This window comes from Notolepis coatsorum (assembly GCF_963971535.1).
Source record: "Notolepis coatsorum genome assembly, chromosome: 3".
Lineage (NCBI taxonomy): Eukaryota > Metazoa > Chordata > Actinopteri > Aulopiformes > Paralepididae > Notolepis > Notolepis coatsorum.
Window position 1 is genome coordinate 202,743,841 of NC_140167.1, and position 21,983 is coordinate 202,765,823.

At 43.2% G+C, this 21,983-nt stretch overlaps 2 protein-coding genes across 4 annotated transcripts in view; one reads left to right on the plus strand and one right to left on the minus strand.

Moving 5' to 3' along the window:
• The window catches only part of apc2 (APC regulator of WNT signaling pathway 2), a gene marked incomplete at both ends in the record, with an annotated part of 73,389 nt that extends 64,445 nt beyond the window's left edge, over positions 1-8,944 (plus strand). Inside the window, 4 exon segments of the mRNA XM_084311508.1 lie at positions 2,131-2,270; positions 2,717-2,911; positions 3,047-3,261; positions 3,361-8,944. Of these exon segments, the coding sequence (XP_084167634.1) occupies positions 2,131-2,270; positions 2,717-2,911; positions 3,047-3,261; positions 3,361-8,944 (6,134 nt within the window).
• A 7,078-nt stretch (positions 8,945-16,022) lies between these two features.
• Positions 16,023-21,044, minus strand: cUnh19orf25 (chromosome Un C19orf25 homolog). 3 transcript variants are annotated; one of them, XM_084309935.1, is made up of 3 exons: positions 20,884-21,044; positions 19,968-20,146; positions 16,023-17,079 (listed from the first exon to the last, which is right to left on the minus strand). In XM_084309935.1, the coding sequence occupies exons 2-3, from the start codon at positions 20,110-20,112 to the stop codon at positions 16,904-16,906; spliced, it is 321 nt and encodes a 106-aa protein (XP_084166061.1). In that variant the 5' UTR covers positions 20,113-20,146; positions 20,884-21,044; the 3' UTR covers positions 16,023-16,903. The 3 variants fall into 3 exon arrangements, with proteins under 3 accessions (XP_084166061.1, XP_084166060.1, XP_084166059.1); XM_084309934.1 differs by having other exon boundaries at positions 20,870-21,044; XM_084309933.1 differs by having other exon boundaries at positions 20,850-21,044.
• Between the last annotated feature and the right edge of the window lie 939 nt (positions 21,045-21,983).

Genomic DNA, 21,983 nt, shown 5'->3' on the forward strand with positions numbered 1-21,983 from the left:
CGACTAGTAGGATTTCAGTTTTGCCCTCATTTAATTTTAGGAAGTTGTTCGTCATCCATTTGTTTATTGCTAAGAGACAGGCGGAAATGGAGTTTATAGCTGTGTGATCATTTGGTTCAGCGGAGATGTACAATTGTGTGTCATCTGCGTAACTATGGAAACATACATTGTGCTTTCTAATGATGTCTCCTCAATGTTCAATGTTCAATGCAATGTTCAATGCAAGTAAAGCACTTTAAACTTTAAGTATGTCTAAATGCTTTCTTGACTATATATATAGTAACTGTTCCAAAATGCATAGATTTCTATGTATTTTAGGGGTTTGGGGGGCTGGCTCCCCAAAATAATTAAATAACATAACCCTAACCCTAAAACCGAAATAAAGTTTAAAAAAAATTGTTACAAAATCCACCCATTTTCGCCCACAAACCGGCCAAACCCGGCCACATTTTTTTCAACGTTTCTTCAAAGTTCTTCAAAGTTTTTGGTGCCCTTCTGTGCCCTACTGAAGTGCTGGGTCTAGATACGCCCCTGGTGTACAGAACAAACTGAGACCCCTGCCGCTTCAACACACCACTCACTTTCTCTGCTACATCCTCAAAATGGTCTGGTGCGAGCAGCAGCTTGCTCAGCCTTCTCGTGATATCAGACATATGCCTAGAATGAATGAGATGTGACCGTTCCTGTGTGCACAGACCGTGGGGTATTTCTTGCTACACTGGAAAACAAATTATGCAGCCACCTTGACCACCAAGAAACCAGAATGTAGCTCTGCAGAAACGCTGCATGCAAGAAAAGAAAGCACACGGGACGCGACAGAGCAAAGACAGTACCGCTTACGGCCAGCAGGCGCCACAATTGCATAATATATAGAAGACATTTGTGGTTCAAAATATATTTCAATAAAAAGAAAAGAAGATCAAGAAAGGTTCTGTTTGTAGTCCTTGTTCTGGGTTCTTCATAGACAGCGTTCAAATCTGAATAATGAAAAGAGTCCACCCTCTGCCTGTCTCTGTTGGCTGTATACTGTGTAATTGCTTGGATGGGTGATGATATAGCATTTCGCCACCACAATTATCACTTTAAAGCCAAAACGATATCAATAAGGCAAGCTTTAAGGCGAGACAGTACCGCCGAAATCGCCTTTTTGTTTTTCTTTCGGAAATATGGAGATTTTGTTATATTTTGCATCCTTAACATGTCTTATTTCAAACTAGTGGCAATAAAATATTTAAAACACACAATTAGTTGTTTATTTTACTTACTTTTGTCTGATTGTGTCCATAGATCACAATTACAATACAAAACCTTGAGGTCGTTTTCTGAAAAAAGTTAAAAAAAAAAAAAAAAAAAAAAAAAAGTGGTCATTGGTTTCTGCATTCTTCATTCACAATTATTACAATCACAATACAGCAGTTATTCGTGAAAACAATCATGTCCTTTTATCATTTCACATCTTTCCCTTAGACTCCAATCGTTTGTGAAATGTGAAAATGTCCATCAATTCCTTTCCTATGACCAAAGGGTTTATATTTTTATTCTTTTTTAAATGAAGAAAAGAAAGATAAATAAAATGAAATAAACTCCATTTCCCTAGTACTACACCAAACTTTCCAAATTTCTTCCTATCCATATCCTCCTTCTAGTTACAAAAGGGTTTGTTGATATATCATTCGTAGCCGAGTTTATAGTACATTTTATATTTATATTATATATTATTTTATGACAGTAGACAGTATTTCCTGATGTATGGGTTGATAAGAGGACATAGCCACAATCCCTTCTGTGAAAAGTGTCTTTTTGAATGTATCAACAAAATGAAACCACGTTTTTTTATCTGGCATTATCCATGTTGGTGATGCGAGACTTGGCGATACATGCAAATGTGAGCATATTTAATGAGGAAGTGCCTCATTTGCATATATAAACATACAATTCAGAAAACTTGCAATACATTTTTTTTAGTTTTTATGTACATAACAAACTGGGAAAGTTGCATAGTGATATCTATTAAAATATGTATGTTGCCTATTAGGTACTGTCTCGCCTTAACACCAACAAAACAGTAGTGTGATTGCGTTGATGCACACTGATCAGTACCTGTCACATAATTGTTGTGTTCTTTTCTAGGAGGTTTGCAGGTTGTGGCAGATCTAATTCATCAGGACCAGGAGATGTATGGCATGCATAACGACCCCATCAACATGGCCCTCCGACGATACGCAGGCATGGCGCTGACTAACCTCACGTTTGGAGACGTGGCCAACAAGGTACGGCCGTGTCCGAGAGCATACCGTGATCATTTCATTAAAGAGAACGTGTTCAAGTATGAACTGTACAGGCACAGGCTTCGCAAAAGGTCCTTGAAGTGCTTAAAGTGCTTGATTTTTCTTGAAAACAGCCAATTTTTTTACAAGGTGCTTAAAAAATCATTGAAATTCAAATCAACCATTCCCATTGAGTCGCCGTCTCGCGCGTTCCAACTGCTTTTCCTCATTTCTTCGCGTGTGATGCTCTAGCTTGCTCTAGCTGGCAAGCGGGACAAGGAGATGCTTTAAAAAAACAGCATTTAAAAGTGAATTGTATCCTTCAAGTGACATCCTTGAAAATAAAAAAAATTGTGCTTGGAAAAGTACTTAAAAGACCTTGAATTTTATTTTGCAATGTCTGTGGGAACCCTGGGCATTTCACTTATTCCTGGTCTCTCTCTACACAGGCTACTCTTTGCTCCAAGAAAAACTGTCTCCAGGCCCTTGTGGCTCAACTGGCTTCTGACAATGAGGAACTACACCAAGTTGTATCAAGTATCGTGAGAAATCTGTCATGGCGCGCAGACATCACCTGCAAGAACGTCCTCAGAGATATTGGAAGTGTGGCTGCACTGATAACCTGTGCCCTTCAAGCCACAAAAGTAAGGGTGAACCGATAGGGCAAAGTCTAATATAGACATCATGGAAACTATAGAATGACTACAGTAGTATATAAGTCAGATTATGTTATACTTCTAGAAAGTGATTTTCTGACTTTGTGAACCATTCTATTTCAGGAATCCACCTTGAAGAGTCTTCTCAGCGCTCTGTGGAACCTTTCAGCTCACAGCGTTGAAAACAAGGTGGCAATATGCTCAGTGGATGGAGCTCTGGGATTCCTGGTCAGCACCCTCACCTACAGATGTCAGACCAACTCACTGGCCATCATTGAGAGTGGGGGTGGAATCTTGCGCAATGTGTCCAGTCTTGTGGCCACAAGAGAAGATTACAGGTATGTCTCTTCAACTCAAATACCAATTGTCACATTCAAGAAATGTTTGCTAAACATGGGTGAGTTATTCTTCATCTATTCCACATTCTTTTTTAACAGGCAAATCCTCAGGGACCACAACTGCCTCCAAACTCTACTGCAGCATTTACGTTCCCACAGCCTGACCATTGTGAGCAATGCTTGTGGGACTCTTTGGAACCTTTCTGCCCGCAGTCCCAAGGACCAGGAGCTGCTGTGGGACCTAGGGGCCGTTAGCATGCTGCGCAACCTCATCCACTCCAAGCACAAAATGATAGCCATGGGAAGTGCCGCAGCTCTAAGGAACCTCCTCACCAACCGACCCCTCAAATATAAGGATGCTGCTCTCATATCTCCTGGATCCTGTATGCCCTCCCTCTACATGAGGAAGCAGAAGGCACTGGAGGCAGAGCTAGATGCAAAGCACCTGGCAGAGACCTTTGATACCATTGACAAACAAAGCCCTAAGCACCTGAGCCTCATTAAGCCACTGCGTCACATTGAGAGTCTGGCAAAGGACTATGCATCAGATTCTGGTTGCTTTGATGATGACGAGGCTCCTAATGTTTCAAGTAGCCTCGATACTGGGAGTTTCTCCATGCTTTCCATGTTTCTGACCAATTCTAACTTCCTCCAAAACCAGCCGCGAAAGAAGGACAATGAACCTGAAAGGGATGTGGAGCCACCTCAGACATCGGGGAAAAGGCATGCACCTCCCGATAACGAGGCTGCTGCTGAGAAGTTAGCAAAAAAGATCACTAACACTGTGGCCAAGATTGATAGGCTTGTGGAGGACATCGCCATGCATACATCCTCTGAGGACAGTTTCAGCCTCAGTTCTGAGGACCACTTTGCAGACTGGCCTTGTGGTTTGGATGAATTGCATGAAGCCCGGGCCAAATCATGCTCCCCTTGCCGTCTCTCTGACACAAGCAGCTTGCATCACAGAGAACGTCTCAGTAGAGCGCATGCCCTTCTACGCCTCAAAACTGCCCACACAAGCCTATCTACAGACAGTCTAAATAGTGGCAGCACTAGCGATGGCTACTGTGGTAGTAAGGATCAGATTCGACCCTCAGCAAGAGCTGTAACCATGCAGAAACGGCCAAACCAACTTGATCTCAAGGTTGCTCATCAGGAGTATCTTAATGTAGGGCCTCTGGCAAGCCAAATGGATGTTCCAGAAAGAGATACTGTGGATAACAGAGAGGTGAAAGCTCCAGAGCTCAGTAGCACAGACACAGATAAGAATCAAGATCCACCGCTACAAACACCAGTCAGCGCCTCAACTAAAGTCTCTGATGTCAGCATGACGTCTATAAAGCTGTCCCCTTCATATCAACAGGTCCCTCTGATTCAAAGTGTGGCCAAATTCGGTGTAGCGAAGACAGCCATCAATGTTCAGGCTGCTCAAGCGATGAGGAGGCAAGCCTGGGTCCCAACCGTAATGACGGGGGGGAGTATTACCAAGTTTTCTCCCATGAGTTCCACTAGAAGCCCTACAATCGGGCCACAGGAGACGGTGCAGAAGTACTCAGTGGAGAACACGCCTATTTGTTTCTCACGTTGCAGTTCCCTGTCCTCCCTCTCCTCCGGCGACGGAGGCCTTGATGGACAGAGTCAAAGTGAAAATGAACTGGAGAGTGACTCATCTCTGGAGATCATTGAATTGGAGGATGGGGAAGTGGTAAAGACAATCGAGGAGGATGAAACCCTGGAGGATCTAAGTGATAGTCAGTTGCTGGTGACCGATTCAAAAAGCTTCCCAGGAAAAGAGACTCTCCCTATTGAAATCCCCCGTCCTTCCAAAAAGGAAAAAGTGTTCCTCAGGGGAGTGTCACCGGCCTTACTTGAAGATAGATCGCCATCGAGCTCCTCTGAAAATTATATCCATGAGACTCCTTTGGTCATGAGTCGTTGTAGCTCAGTTAGTTCACTGGGTAGCTTTGAGGCCCCTTCAATTGCCAGCTCGATACAGAGTGATCCATGCAGTGAAATGCTTGATGGAACCATTAGCCCAAGCGATCTTCCTGACAGCCCAGGTCAAACCATGCCTCCAAGCCGAAGTAAGACACCATGCTGTGTTGAGCCAAATGGGCCAGAAGCTCAAAATGCTGGAATAGCAGGTCAGTGGGAAAGCAGCTTGCGTAAGTTCATGGAGGTTGCAGACTTCAAGGAAAGGTTTAACCTGCCTCCTGACTTGGACACGATGATCTACTTCACTGTTGAAAAGCCTACAGAGAACTTCTCTTGTGCCTCCAGCTTGAGTGCTCTACCGCTCCATGAGCACTACATACAGAAAGACGTGGAACTTAAATTGACCCCCCTGCTTCAGCAAAATGACAAGAACCATCCATTCCCAGAAGAAGATGAGCATTTAATGGACCATGGGGAGAGATACAGTGAGGGAAATTCAGACGATGACATAGAAATCCTCAAAGAATGCATCAATTCAGCAATGCCCTCCAAATTCAGAAGAGTAAGATCTTCCTTGATGACCACTTTACCTCCCCATATTCTAAACTCCCAGACAGGAAAACCTGTACATCTGCCTGTGTACATGATGCTCCCAAATGGTACCATCCAAATGACTTCAGGGAGAAGGATTGTCATGCCACAGAAGGAATTTCAACTTGATGATTCATCATTCACCGATTCTGCAGAGGGCACCCCTGTCAACTTCTCCAGTACAACTTCACTAAGTGATGAAACACTTCAGTATCCCGCGAAGGAAAGGGCAGCAAAAGACTGGAGAGTGAAAAGTATGAACAAACAGGAATTGGTTGATGATGAGGCAAAAAGGATCGAAGACCTTAGGATCTTCTCACACTTTCACAAACCCAACAGGACGAGCCACCAATCCAACGTTCAAGTCAGTCAAATGAGCAGAACAATAAGACATGTCATTCCTACTCAGAGAGTACTGATGCAGAGCAAAGAGGTAGCTGATAGAGTGGCTAGTCAGAGAAATCGCGATCAGTCTCCCAATCAACAAAGGCAGAGGCATGGACAAGCTCCAGCAAGGAAACTGGAATTACCTGTCATAAAGAAAAACACAGAAGGGAACCGAAATATGGGTTCACTGCAAGGAAATCCAGCTTTTCAACCTATGCAACATTTATCGCCCACTGAGGAAGCCATCTACTGCTTTTATGATGACCAAAAAGACAAAGAAGAAGGGATGATGAGACGAACGGGCAGAAAGCAGACGAGGGAGGTGAATAGAAATACTCTCTCTCGCAGCATGACAAATATTGGTAAGATCGACAATTCCCAAGCAAAGCCCAGAGGGTTTCAAAAAATTAAGCAGACTCTCATCAAGGATGAATCCCCGCCGTGTTATTCGCTAAGCTCCTCCCTCAGTTCTTTGAGTGATGCTGAGTTTGAGGATCGTAAATCAAAAGCCCAGCAAATATGGGCCAAAAACAGACACAACAAATCGTGCCTGGTCCAACAAGCGAGGCCTATGCACATCCAATATGAGGGACAAAGCTCTCCAAGTTCAGTTAGTATGGATTCAGAAGATGATCTTCTTCAGAGATGCATAACATCAGCCATGCCTAAGCAGAGAAAGAAGCTCTCAGCCAGAAAGAAGAAAGGGGAGAAAAATCATAAACAGAATAATATGCAAAAGGCAGTGGATGTATGGAACATTGACCAGGACTTTGACAGTGATGACATGGCATCTGATAAAGACTCAGACCTCAACAGTGTTGAATGGAGAGCTATACAGGAAGGTGCCAATTCTGTCGTCACAGGGTTACAAGCGTCAAAGTCACAAGAACCGTCCTCCGAAGAAACTGAATCAGTCATTTCATTCATGTCAACATCCAGCTTTACACCCAAAGAAAAGAAGTTTGCTAAAGACAAAAAGGCAAATAAACCTCTTGACTTTGCCCACCGTAAACCAGTTCCAAATTTGCCAGTCGTTTTCAGGGGAAGAACAGTGACATATACACCTAGAAAAGAGACAACTCTTTCACAAAGGCCACCCCCTAAGAAAGTGTCAACCAAGACGGATGCTCCAAAAAATCCAAACCTTGCTCAACATAGGTCAAAGAGCCTTCACAGATTAGGCCGACCACAGGATATTGAGTTGTCTTTGCCGAAAAGAAGCTCTACTCCGCCTCCACGAATACCAAAAAGCTCATCTTCTGGATCGTCACAAAGCTCTACGCCATCAAAACAGTCACAGAGGATGATAACATCTCCCACGCAAACGAATAGATCTGTTCAGAGAAAGAATGCCACACCAGCAAGTATTTCACCTGCAGGTAGTCCACCTGAAAGGAAGGGACGCTCTCCTTTCATGAATCAGAGCCCAAAATCCCCAGCACATAAAACTCAAAAGTCACCAGTCCGAATACCGTTCATGCAGAATTCAGCGAGGCAAGCCAGGATTTTATCACCACTAGTAACCAATCAGCCGACTAGACAAAGCGTTCAGGTCACTGGAAAACGAATTCTTCCAGCCAATCGATTTGACTTGGTCCGGATGACCTCTGTCCATTCAAGCAGCGGTGAGTCTGATCGTAATGGGTTCTTGAGACAATTGACTTTCATTAAGGAGTCAAAGACTGCCCTCAGACGTGACGGCCCCTCCCGCTCGACGCCTTGCTCTCAGCACGGGTCGCCCCACAGAGCATGTCCTGGTTCTGCAGTCTTCCTCTGCTCGTCCCGTTGTCAGGAACTAAAGGCAGCAGCAGTGCAGGGACCAAGGAGGACGCAAGGTAAGGGGCAAGGGCCCAAGCAAGAGCAGAGGTCGCAACCAGGCCTGCAAAAGCAGACTGCGACTCTTGCCAGAGCAAGCTCCAGTGAGCGGGACATCTCCACAAGACGTCCAGCTAGAAGAACTAGCTCTGAAAGCCCCTGCAGGGGGGTGGCTCAGAGAAACGGGTCTAACAGAGTGTCCGGAGTCAGGCAGCAGCAGCAGGAGAAAGACACCTTTAAGCGCCACGCTTCATCACCCAGTATAAATGTACTGAGCAGAGTGACCAGCCGCTCATCTCTCCGCTCGTCATCCTCAGACTCAAGTGGACGAGCAAAGAGTGAAGATGATACGAAGAAAAAGCAGCCAAGAAACGGATCCCGAATGAACGACAGAGTCACCTGGAGGAGGATTAGGGATGAGGAAGTATCTCAGATCTTGAAAAGTACTCTGCCAGCCAATGCTCTGCCTCTGGCGCCTTCTCCTGACGGAGAAAAGCCAAAGCCGCCACCGGCAGCAGCACTGCCCGGCAAACTGCCAACCATTTTACTCGCATTCCGAAAGACAAGCGATGCGACAGTCCAGACGGAAGACTACTTGAACAACAAGAACAACAACAACGGCGTGTCTCCGACAATCGAGACGGCTCCGGTCATCTCGGAGGAGGCGGCGAGACTGGCCCTCCTCAGGAAGTTCAGCGCCGCCTCCGGGAGTAACCTCCAAGATGGAGACTCTGACGGTTCTGTGAAGAGCCACAGCACGGTCTCCACGGGAACCTCTGATAACGGTCACACGGGGGGCGGCGTTGGCCATTTCCGTCACAGTTCCCCCAGCAAGTCGGTCAGAGTCACGCCGTTCAACTACGTACCCAGCCCCATAGCGTGTTGCCTGCGAGACGCACAGAGCCGAGCGGCCGCAATCAACGAGAAGTCGGGGGAGGAAAAAACTGAGCTGTAAGTTTGTTAAGTTAAGATGGGAAATCCTACTGTGTTCCTGAATGAAATGTAAGACTCAGGTGGACGAGGAGTGTCTGTCGGTCCTGTTACCTCGGGTGTTGACCCTTCCCCCACCCCTTACCTCGGGTGTTGACCCTTCCCCCGCCCCTCACTGCGTTCAATTCTATCTCCCATAAAAGACACTTACTCACAACTCTCATCTTATTCCATATGACATTCCATAGAAGATGGATGTATGCATTGAAACAGAACTTACCGTACATGGACAGACTAGCGGTATCCTTTTGAGAGGCACTTAAGCGAGTAATCTCACACGAAACGGAGGTGGACCTTTTTGTACTCTTTTGTATTTGTATATAAACCATTGCCTGTTAGAACTATAGTGAAAACGTACAACAGACAGACAGGATTTCAGCACATGATATACATCACCGTTAGGCGTCGTGACAGAAGAACCTTTGATGAAGTCAAACAAGGAAATATGCAAATCTTTGAATGATTACTCAGCTGGACTTTCTTCAAAAAAAGGGACTAACGGGAATCAAAAGACACAATACATTGCCATGTAAATTATTTTTATGTACCCCACATTAATGCTTTTGTCCGCTCCACTTACACTGTTAGCCTTTACTGCTGAACCATTGCAGGAAATAATTATAGCAAATACTGTAGTTCTCCAAAATGATCAGCCGTGCTGGAACCGTGTTACCTGTACTCTCGTCTCCAACAGTAGTGTAAATATGTGCAAATATAGACCTCTCCAGCTTCCTGGTGGCCAGCATGCTTAATAACCACAACCTGCAAACACACACCTGTTAACATTGTGGATGCTAGACAAAACGATGCTTTCATTCAGTGGCACAGTACATCTTAAAAGGCCAACACAAACATGGGAACAATTATGCATTTCTTGTAGTAGTGTTCATCTGTATATTCTAGCTCCACCAAGACCTATAATGTAATTGTCGATGTAGATGAACAAAAATAACTATTCCAACATACCGTATTTGCTGTAAATGCCTCTGCTAATCAAATACAATGACATATTTGTGTTTGCTATACTAGAATCAGGTCCTGTATAAGTATTTACAAGCTGGAAAAGAGGTGATATGAGGGGGACTGTGTGTTACAGGAGAAATGGTTGTTGGGTTCAATAGAACTGATCTTTACAAACATTTGTGAATATCTGCTTAACTGTCTTGCTGTAAGTAGTGATAGGTCGATCAACTCAAATATTAAGACCTTAGCAATGAAAATGAATATTCTCTGTACTTGTAACATCACTTGTCCATGTGTACTCAGAGAGATGAGAGACAGTGGTGTACTGGACAATTAATCTATGAAATTTAGGGGCTGTTTATTTAAAAGAAAAAAGAAAAATACCCAATTTTGTATTTACTAATTCCAACGCATGTTTTTGAGTATGAATAAGCCCCAATTTGCAACCCTTTCAATTGATAATAAATGAACAGCCCCTAAAGTTGTGATTATAAGTCATGTGATGAACCAGATGAGGTGAATATGGATGAATTATGTGAAGGCTCGTGAATAAGGAAGTTGGGCTCCATGTTAAAATCCCATTAGAGGGTCCTAGAAGCCAGTCCACCATCCCTGTCATTGGTCTTGTTCACACCTGGCTGGTGATGTCTAAGGCTGAGACGATATGCCATTGGGAAGAATCGATAAATCGGGACAAAATGATCGATAGATATCAATTTGTGTATTAGTATTTTTTTTATTATTTATTTGATTTTTTTTTAAATATATTATTATTTAAACAACAAATTTATGTTTATTTTGCAGCGATTCGTCGTTGCCGCCATCTTTAGTGTTACAGATTTCCCCATTCAAAACTACCACAGTGATCCTTCTCATTTTTATAGTCGGTGGTCTCTGGCTGTGATGGAGGAGTGCACTGCATGTTGAATGCACAGTGCAGAGTTGCAATTCAACAGAATTTACATGAAATGGGGACGTTTTAACTAAAACATGCCACAACACCTAGTATTTTAGTATAGTATAAAGTATTTTTTTTTCTTATTTTTTTTTTACACATGCAAGAAAATCGATATGTGATGCCACTTATCGATTTCATGCAGTTATCGATAAATCGATAAGTGGTCTCAGCCTTAGTGATATCACATGATGTGGCCATCAAGTTTGAATCAACACTGTCACGCATTCGAATGCAATTTAGGGATCCAACAGTATGAGATTTTGATGGTACGATTAGCTACAGTCTGAGGAATGTTCACACTATTAGGATTATTATCCAGTCATTGATGTTGTGACATTATATGGAGGTGAAAAGACACAAGCATTCTATAACGTCATATAAAGTAGGCCTAGTTTTTAGGCTAAAATGTTGATTCAAATGGCTGAGCTTAGCTTAAAATAACAACTAAACAATACCGTATTTATAATACTATAGTCTAGACATAAGATAGCTTCTAAAATGCTTGTGTTAAAGAAAGCGTGAGGTTTTTAATCACAGTTAATAGTGGAATTTGTTCATTGTTGCATCCCTAAACGCAATGAAAGTAAAGTATTTGGTTTAACCCTTTCACTGCCACACGACAGAAGGTTGCGGCGCTAATGATGCTAATGATGGAGCATCGCCGTCGGTTGTGTGATAGTAAAGGGCTAACCTTCTGTGAAAGGGTTAACCGGCTGTCGTGTGGCAATGAAAGGGTTGAGGCACGTGAGGCAGCAGCAGCACATTGAGTGTCAAGAAGGGAGAGATATCCCTTTGACCAGTCAGTCACACGGCAGCCATTTTGCTCTTACAGTACATCATGCTCAGGTTGGAATGTCTCTCCACCCTGTTCCCAGACACCTGGGCGCGACATGAGACCAACACGACCGCTGTCTGTGTGAATAATATGGTAAACCGTTCCATCTGTGAACAAGGCCATAGTATATGGTGTCATGTGATAATATAGGCCAAGGCATTAAAGTCATCATAATAAATGTTTTCATCCAATAAAAAGTGAAGTGTTTCATTAGCTCACGTGTCAGTTTCTATTTTTCATACAGAAACAGAACTGTACTTTGGTATGCATAAAAACTAGATATCTTTAGCTATTGACATTTTATTTATTCAGAAGAAAAATTAGACAGCCAGAGAAATAGCCCTAAACGACTGCATGCTCCAGGTTCCAGCTTTAAATGGTAAATGTTGCATTTATATAGCGCTTTTATCCAAAGTGCTTTACAATTTGTTCCTCACATTCACTCACACACCGACGGCGGAGGCAATTATGCAAGGTGCCAACCTACTCATCGAGAAGTTAGGGGTTAAGTGTCTTGCTCAAGGACACTTCGACACGCTGCCCGGGAGGAGCAAGAATCAAATTGGTAACCTTCGGATTGCCAGACCACCACTTTACCTCCAGAGCCACTGTCGCCCCATTTTGATAAGATAAGATATTCCTTTATTGATCCCCTTGGGGAAATTCAGGCATCGTAGCAGCATGGGGGAGGGGGGGGGGGTACAGGTAGTAAAAACAAGCAGTGTAAACAATATAACAAGTCAATATAATTAACTAACTAACTGAAATATACAGTATAAGGTGCAGAATGCATAAGGTACTAACTAACTGAAATATACAGTATAAGGTGCAGAATGCATTAAGGTACTAACTACCTGAAATATACTGTATTCACATAAGGTGCAGAATGCATTAAGGTACTAACTACCTGAAATATACTGTATTCACATAAGGTGCAGAATGCATAAGGTACTAACTACCTGAAATATACTGTATTCACATAAGGTGCAGAATGCATAAGGTACTAACTACCTGAAATATACAGTATTCACATAAGGTGCAGAATGCATTAAGGTACTAACTACCTGAAATATACAGTATTCACATAAGGTGCAGAATGCATAAGGTACTAACTACCTGAAATATACTGTATTCACATAAGGTGCAGAATGCATAAGGTACTAACTACTTGAAATATACTGTATTCACATAAGGTGCAGAATGCATTAAGGTACTAACTACCTGAAATATACTGTATTCACATAAGGTGCAGTATGCATAAGGTAGTTATTGTCCTTTTTAGGTTCCTATAGTAGTTGTAGTTGGATGTCTGGCAGCAGACCCTGCCCACTGTTGTGGAGCCTGATGGCCGCTGGTATAAAGGACTGGCAGAGGCGGTTAGTTGAGTGTTAGTTGATCAATTACAAGAAAGTACTAAAAAAGGTGCTTTTAGTCAAATGAGCTCACAGCCAGAGAAATAGCCCTAAACGACTCCAGGTTACGGCTTTACAAAGGATTGCACTGAGGCAGAACAGGGTGGGTGTCAGACGCCGCCAGTCATTGATTGAATTGATTGATTGAAAAGTTTATTAACAGATTGCAGAATGGGTACAGTACAGTACAGCTCAATACATACAATTGTTAAGGGGATGCAGACCAGAGAAAGACTTTCGACTTGTTTACATCAGGGTCCCCCATTTTCAATTCATCATAACATATATGACATACATGACATACAGATAGACAGTACTGCTACATCTATACATTTATGACATATCAGATTTGCAAATACAGTACTGTTTGTGATACAAAAGTGTCCAGAAAAGGAGTGTATATACATTTGGCATAGAAACTGTACATTGGAGGTTGGTTGGGTGGGGTGGGGTTGGGTGGGTTGGGTGAGGGCTGTACATTGGAGGTGGGGGGGGGGGGGGGGGAAAGGTTGCCACTTCTACCAAACACACACAAGGGGAAGGATGAGCGTTTACTTTTGGTCACTCCAGTACCTGGAGAGAGAGCGAGAAGCTGATCAAATTGAATGCCTGCATTCTATATAGTGCTTTTATCCAAAGCGCTTTACATCTCATGCCTCACATTCACCTATTCACACACCGACGGAGGAGGCGCCCATGCAAGCTCAACCGGGAGCAGTTAGGGGTTAGGTGTCTTGCTCAAGGACACTTCGACATGCTGCCCCGGGAGGAGCTGGAATCGAACCGGGAACCTTCCGATTGCCAGACCCAGGGTTCCCACAGACATTGCCAAATGAAATTCAATTACTTTCAAGTACTTTCCCAAGCACTATTTTTAATTTTGAAAAGGCATTTAAAAGCTATTATTTTTTATTGAAATAATTTTTTATTGACAATTAGTTACACTTTAGATTAAACAATTCAATTTCTTGATTCAAAACTATTTTATCATGAACAAAAGTTTCAATACGAATGGTTGATTTGAATTTCAAGGACTTTCTAAGCACCTTGTTAAAAATGTTGCTGTTTTCAAGGAATTCCAGGCCTTAATTTTTTTTAAGCACTTCAATGACCTTGTGCGAACCCTGCAGACCACGGCTCTACCTCCAGAGCCCCTGATCGTGAGACAGTTGCAGTATCAGGACATTTTTATTACCCACCTATTGTAGTTCTTCAAAATTGCGTGAGTAGAGCTATGCGTCATTATGACGTCTAGCTCTATCAAATTAGCACCTTCTGTGGACAGGCACGCGGGAACTATAAAACGGCAGGGGGTGCTGGGGGGTCGCTCGGAGCTAACGCAGAACAGGATGGTAAAGCAAATATAATGACTTCCTTTCTGGGGTTTTCAAAATAAAAGTGCGATGTTTATAGCAGCGGAAAATGTTTATTTTGTACATTATCTAACATTAACACGAACCTAAACTAACGTTACAACTAACCTAAAGTTAGTTTAGGTTTGTGTTAATGTTAGATAATGTACAAAATAAACATTTTCCGCTGCTATAAACATTGCACTTTTATTTTGAAAACCCCAGAAAGGAAGTCATTATATTTGCTTTACCATCCTGTTCTGCGTTAGCTCCGGTTAGCTCCGAGCGTCCAGTAGTTAGTAGTATATTATCAATACCAGCCATTGGATTACAGTTTTCTAAATTGGGGAGGCTTTTAATCGTCAAGGTAAGAGGATTTTAAGTCATGGTATCCATAAACTTCAATCGGTTCGGATCCTTTGAAGGAATGAGAATATCAACAAACCTGTAGGGAACGTCAGGGTACTGTCCTGCCTCACTTCCAGTGATGAAGCTAAGCTATGCTAACGGAGCGACTGTTCCCAAAGCTAAATGCACGCACAGAGACAAAAAAAGGTATGTATCTTCTTGTCTAACTCCAGGGAAGATGTTAAATAAGCTAATTTCCCAAAATGTTTGTATTGATCAACCGTGTATACAGTAGAACACATGATCCGCACGGCTCAGAGGCTCCAGAATGAACTCTGGTAGACCCCGGCTGCATCAGTGAGAAGTAAAATGTGGAGTCAGAAATCCGTTCTCCCATTCACTTTCATTGAGTCCATTCCAAAAGGGTGATTTCCCATCTGGGAGACGATAGGGGGCGCTTTTTTCAGATCTGAGCGCCGGCGGTCCCTGGATCTCCAACGGTAGGCCCGCGTGATGCAATATGATTTCAGATCGCTAATAAAAAATAAAAATAACCTGAATATTCTCTGCCGTGGCACTCAACGGTCGGGGCGTAAACCCGAATATTCTCGGGCGTGGCACTCAAAGTGTTAACTGTGAATGAACACAACACTCTTACTTACCATCTTCAGACAATTACGTTTGAAGACACGGTTACAGAATGTCTTGGAAAATATGATCTATGTCCATCTGTGTTAAATACATGTTCTCTGTACAGCCTTGACTAGTTAATATGATCAACTAGTATAAAGCTAAAGACACTAGGCGACAGTCTGACAGTGTTTTTTATAACGGCCACGGTTAGAGATATGACATTTGGCCTGGACTCCAGTTCTTGTGTGAAGACATAACAAAGCCCTAGAATCTTTTGTTTTCATTTTCTCACTAGGGCATTTTTATTTACCTTTATTGTCAGATTTGTTATTAAGTTGGCATCTTATGTACGTCATGTCAATTATGTATATTGTATGTCTGACCAAAGCTCGGTCACTTTCTGGTCAGACGCTTGTGTGTCTCTGATGATAAACTGATCATACTCTTTCTATGGCCATGGAAACAGATTAATAAACGATGTTCTATTTTTATACAAATTGACTCATTTGACCGATTGAAAATATTCCACAACAAGAATGATATAGTTCTTCATCTGAGATAATCAATTATAATTGGTTCTTTAGACACCATGACATTTATAATTGTAATTTCTCCAAGCACAAGGTATAATTTTTAAGTTGTATATTTAATATTCATTACATGATGAATTCCACTTCAAAACTCTGTCATAGTACTCCAGTCACAAAAGAGTCCGTTCCAAGTAGAGGTTAGTGTCCAGGGTAATGCACCTCTGCATTGAAGATGAAGTGTTGCCTCTGAGAGATTTCATATGCTCCGACATACATGCCAGGGAAACTATGGACAATTAGCTCTCATTACAGAAAGAGGTAAACAAAAACAAAGAAACTATTAACATTCCAACTACTAGGATTGTACCAAATGTCCATTTCTGACATCCCAATGACGCACCATGCAAATGCTTTTCAAATTGGCAAAAATATCTTTATGACAATAGTGATTTATTTTCATAAACAGCTAAAGAATAGTGTGTGGCCTCGCCTTTCATCTGCAAATGCGCAGAAAATCCCTTCACGGAATGAATTTAAATAAATTCAAATGCCGATTCAAGAATTTAATACCTAGGTTACAAGCAAACGTTCTTTAGTACAGCCCAATCAAGAACACCCAAAAATGTGTAATTGACCCAATCTTAAACCGCACCCTCTTTTCTTGATCCTCCAATCACAACTGTTGCTCCCCTCGCACCGCATCGGGACAATTGATTTGTAAATTCTTCACAACGGTGCTCGGTACAAAACGACAGAACAAAAGCGGTACGGAATTCGATTCTCTCCTCTTTCCGTTAAGACAGTAGGTCCTAATCATCCACGGGCGTACGACCAGAGCATGTGAAATGTGTCGAAGGCAACAGCGGCCGTGTAAGAGGGGATGACGACTGCGGTCAGAGCGCTCGACCCTTGACCTCGTCCACACTGTGTTCCAGCTGCTCTCCCGCCGTCCGCAGCTCCTCCCTCCGACTAACGAGTTCGCCCCTGACCTCCTGGAGTCGCTCGTTCAACTCCAGGTACCGCCGACTCTGAAGGTACACCTTGTTGTCCGAGGAGTCGCTTCTGGAATCTAATTGGAAGAGGCACAGTTACAGTCAACTGGTGAAATAGGGGTCAACGTGTTCAATTCACAACTTTTCTTTATTCGTAATATGACATTTGACACAAATGTTTTTAATATAACTGGAGTAGTAAACCTGTGTCCTACTACATCATTCTGGATGTGTCAGTGGCCGTGTCTGAAATCCTTCAGTACTCAACCTTACACAATCAGACAGAAGCTACTAACCCTACTACCCTCAGAACCTACACAATCAGACAGAAGCTACTAACCCTACTACCCTCAGTACCTACACAATCAGACAGATGCTACTAACCCTACTACCCTCAGTACCTACACAATCAGACAGACGCTACTAACCCTACTACCCTCAGTACCTACACAACCAGACAGACGCTACTAACCCTACTACCCTCAGTACCTACACAATCAGACAGACGCTACTAACCCTACTACCCTCAGTACCTACACAACCAGACAGACGCTACTAACCCTACTACCCTCAGTACCTACACAATCAGACAGAAGCTACTAACCCTACTACCCTCAGTACCTACACAACCAGACAGAAGCTACTAACCCTACTAGCCTCAGTACACAACCAGACAGAAGCTACTAACCCTACTACCCTCAGTACACAACCAGACTGACACTACTAACCCTACTACCCTCAGTACCTACACAATCAGACAGAAGCTACTAACCCTACTACCTTCAGTACCTACACAATCAGACAGAAGCTACTAACCCTACTACCTTCAGTACCTACACAATCAGACAGAAGCTACTAACCCTACTACCCTCAGTACACAACCAGACAGAAGCTACTAACCCTACTAGCCTCAGTACCTACACAACCAGACAGAAGCTACTAACCCTACTACCCTCAGTACCTACACAACCAGACAGAAGCTACTAACCCTACTACCCTCAGTACACAACCAGACAGAATAATAATAATAATGCAGGACCTGTTCAGAGGTCTTTAATTGGCATGCAACTATCCTCAATGTTTAGCGGTTAGCACACACGGTTACACACACACACACCGAAACACACACGCATGCATTGTTCTTTGTAGGATCGCCGATGCAATTAGTCTCTGCGATTAACCCATCCCGTCGTCCTTCCCCCCCAAGGGCAGCCGGGAGCAGACAGGCGTCGGCGAGGGCCGCGCCCGGGGACCAATCCAAGTGCTCCTGCCCGTCTTCGTCAAGGACGCCACAGCGCTAGCGATCTGGTGTTGTGCATGTTTTTCCATTGGGTTTATCTTATCGGGGGGGAAACCCTTGCGAGCACGGGGAGAACATACAAACTCCACACAGAAAGGCCTGGGAGATACCCCACCTGGGTACCTGGCATCATGGAAACCTGGTCCCCAAGCGGGAATCGAACCCTGGACCTTCTTGCTGTGAGGCGACAGTGTTAACCACTACACCACCGTGCTGCACAGAAGCTACTAACCCTACTACCCTCAGTACCTACACAACCAGACAGAAGCTACTAACCCTACTACCCTCAGTACCTACACAACGAGACAGAAGCTACTAACCCTACTACTACCCACACTCTATGCTCTTATAACCTACTGTTGAGTAACTTCACCCAGTAGGCGTTTGTCCCGCCCCTTGTCGTGGAATTAAAAATCACATGGCATGTTATTAGTCTCAACAGTAGCAACATGCAGCATCTAACTCGGTTGTGCGTTACATCATTTGTGATGAACAGACACAAGTAAAGAGTTCATCTCTTTACATCTGTTCAAACTGGCCACTTCCATGATTGTTTTGGTTCTATAGTACATCAGTCACGCCTTTGATTGTAATTTTTGGGGATTGGGATGAATTATGATACTAGCTCGACATCTCCTTTCAATGAACAATCTACTGAGAGTTGGCTGTGCTCGGAGAGGGTACACCAAAACACTTAGAACAAATCAAATGTACATCGGAGGCTGAACAACATTAACATTAATGTTCTACAATAAGCTTGTTCTGACTCAATCAACAGGTTCTTTAAGACTGCTGAACCTGCGTACTGTAAAGATCGTACTGTAAAGATCGTACTGTAAAGATCGTACTGTAAAGATCGTACTGTAAAGATCGTACTGTAAAGATCGTACTGTAAAGATCGCACTGCACCGCTGTACTGTACAGATCGTACTGCACTTCCGTACTGTAAAGATCGTACTGTAAAGATCGTACTGCACCTCCGTACTGTAAAGATCGTACTGTAAAGATCGTACTGTAAAGATCGTACTGTAAAGATCGTACTGCACCTCCGTACTGTAAAGATCGTACTGTAAAGATCGTACTGTAAAGATCGTACTGTAAAGATAGTACTGTAAAGATCGTACTGCACCTCCGTACTGTAAAGATCGTACTGCAGGGGTTTTCAGATACGGCACTTGTGTGTGTACTGTCACTGTGTACTGTCACCGTGTAGTGTGTAGTGTGTACTGTGTAGTGTGTGTACTGTGTACTGTGTAGTGTGTGTACTGTGTAGTGTGTAGTGTGTAGTGTGTGTACTGTGTACTGTGTAGTGTGTGTACTGTGTAGTGTGTAGTGTGTAGTGTGTGTACTGTGTACTGTCACTGTGTAGTGTGTAGTGTGTGTACTGTGTACTGTGTAGTGTCACTGTGTAGTGTGTGTACTGTGTACTGTGTAGTGTGTAGTGTGTGTACTGTCACCGTGTAGTGTGTGTACTGTCACTGTGTAGTGTGTGTGTACTGTGTACCGTGTAGTGTGTGTACTGTGTACTGTGTACTGTGTAGTGTGTGTACTGTGTGTACTGACTTTCTTTTTGGATGGGCATGTGTGGTAGGTTAGCGGAAAAACACTTATTTGCATATTCACAAATTCTTTGAATATTGTATTTGCAAGTACCACACTACATACCTGCTGGGCTGCCGTCATCCAAGATGTTGAACACAGGGTCATTAGGAAACGCTCTGTTGATGTCTTCTAGGATTTGCTCCACGGTGGGTGGGTCTGGTCGACTTGGAAGCACCACCCGCTTCTTGTTTTTAGAACCCATATTCATTGTGCTGCAGGGAACGTGGCTGGTCCTGGTGCATCTGAAATGGATGGATCACACAGTAAAGAACGGTGAATTATCCCTAAAAGGAAATGTCAACAATCTAAAAGCCTTTACAGTAGCATTAAAATAACACAATAATCATGCCCTCACATATCAATACAATAACATTTAGAGGACAGTATCACAATACCAATGCTGCATTATATTTACCCCTGCTACTAGTACTACATGGAAATATCTAGTTTCATTCATATTTACAGGGGGATACACTGTGAATCTAAAATCAATACCTATATAATCATTACTAATACAGGACGATCCAATTTTGTGAACATTAACTTAACTAATCGCTCCCACAGCCAAAAACCAGACAACTCACTAATTAATAACTAACTTTTATGTTGAACCTGAAAGATTGAATCTATCACAGATGTTTAGTTCAGGTTTTACTCCCCTAACTAAGAGACTAATCTAAGTGAACTGAAATGCATGTTGTTGTTGTTGTTAGCTAATGTTAGCTAGACTTAAACCATTGATTGATTGATTGATTGATTGATTGAAAACTTTATTAACAGATTGCAGAATGGGTACAGTACAGTACAGCTCAATACATAAGATTGTTAAGGGGATGCAGACCAGAGAAAGACTTTCGTCCCCCATTTTTTATTCATCAGGACATATAATGACATACATGACATACAGATAGACAGTACTGCTACATCTATACATTTATGACATACCAGATTTGCAAATACAGTACCAGGCTTTGTTTACCAGATTCCTGACGTCTTGCCGGGGAGACAGACAGCTTTATGGCGAGGTATCCTTGTCTTAGCTTGAACGTATTAAAGCCAAATCAAACAGGATTATTACACTAATGTTTGAAAGAATGAGACCAACTTGCTAACTACACAGCCACTGTTATGATGACTCTAGCCTGGCTGGACACACCCGCGCAGGCGCGACGTGACACGTCACTGCGTCAGTTTTAGCAGGCTGTGACGTACACGCGTAGAGACAGGTCTGTGTAACGTCAGAGACAGAGTGTGGCTGCGTGTGGCTGGGAGTTTCTCTGCTGCCCTCTTGTGGTTCTGTGTACATCTACAGATTAGGCAGAACTGGGAGCCTATAACTGTTCCGCAACTGTAAATTACTTCCGGGGTAGGCCTGATTGGCCCCGACAGGCACGTGACGCGCAACTTTCTCTGCCGAGCTTGCGGAATTATGTAACCGTCCTAATCGGCCATGATTTTCATTCTGCGCTTCAGCTCACCTGGCAGAGCAGCGGTCCTGCGATCCTGCGGTCCGTTGTTGACGAGTTCGAATCCCATCACAAAAAAAAAATTTTAACATGATTTTTTTTTAACGTGTATTCTTTCGCCGGTTAAGGTTAGGCATGGTTATGGTTAAGGTTAAGGTTAGGCATTGTTTCGGAGTTGGTTAAGGTTAGAACGGTTAAGTTTAGGCGCTGTTAAGGAGCTGGTTAAGGTTAGAGTTTGTCTTAGAGAATGGCAATATTCTTTCTATGGTTAAGGTTAGGCATGGTTAAGGTTAAGGTTAAGGTTAGGCATTGTTTCGGAGTTGGTTAAGGTTAGAACGGTTAAGTTTAGGCGCTTTTAAGGAGCTGGTTAAGGTTAGAGTTTGTGTTAGAGAATGGCAATAGACAGCCTATTTCCGCGCGACAGCTCTCAGCAGCCTCGTTGCGCGTCCTGAGTTTGCCGCGTCACGTGCCTGTCAGGGCCAATCAGGCCTACCCCGGAAGTTACTTACAGTTGCGGAACGGGTACAGGCGAACTGGGACGCGTCTATTCGAATCCCAACCGGTTCATGCTTCTGCCGTTTCTGGTGCGATCTGATTGGCCACTGACGTTTCT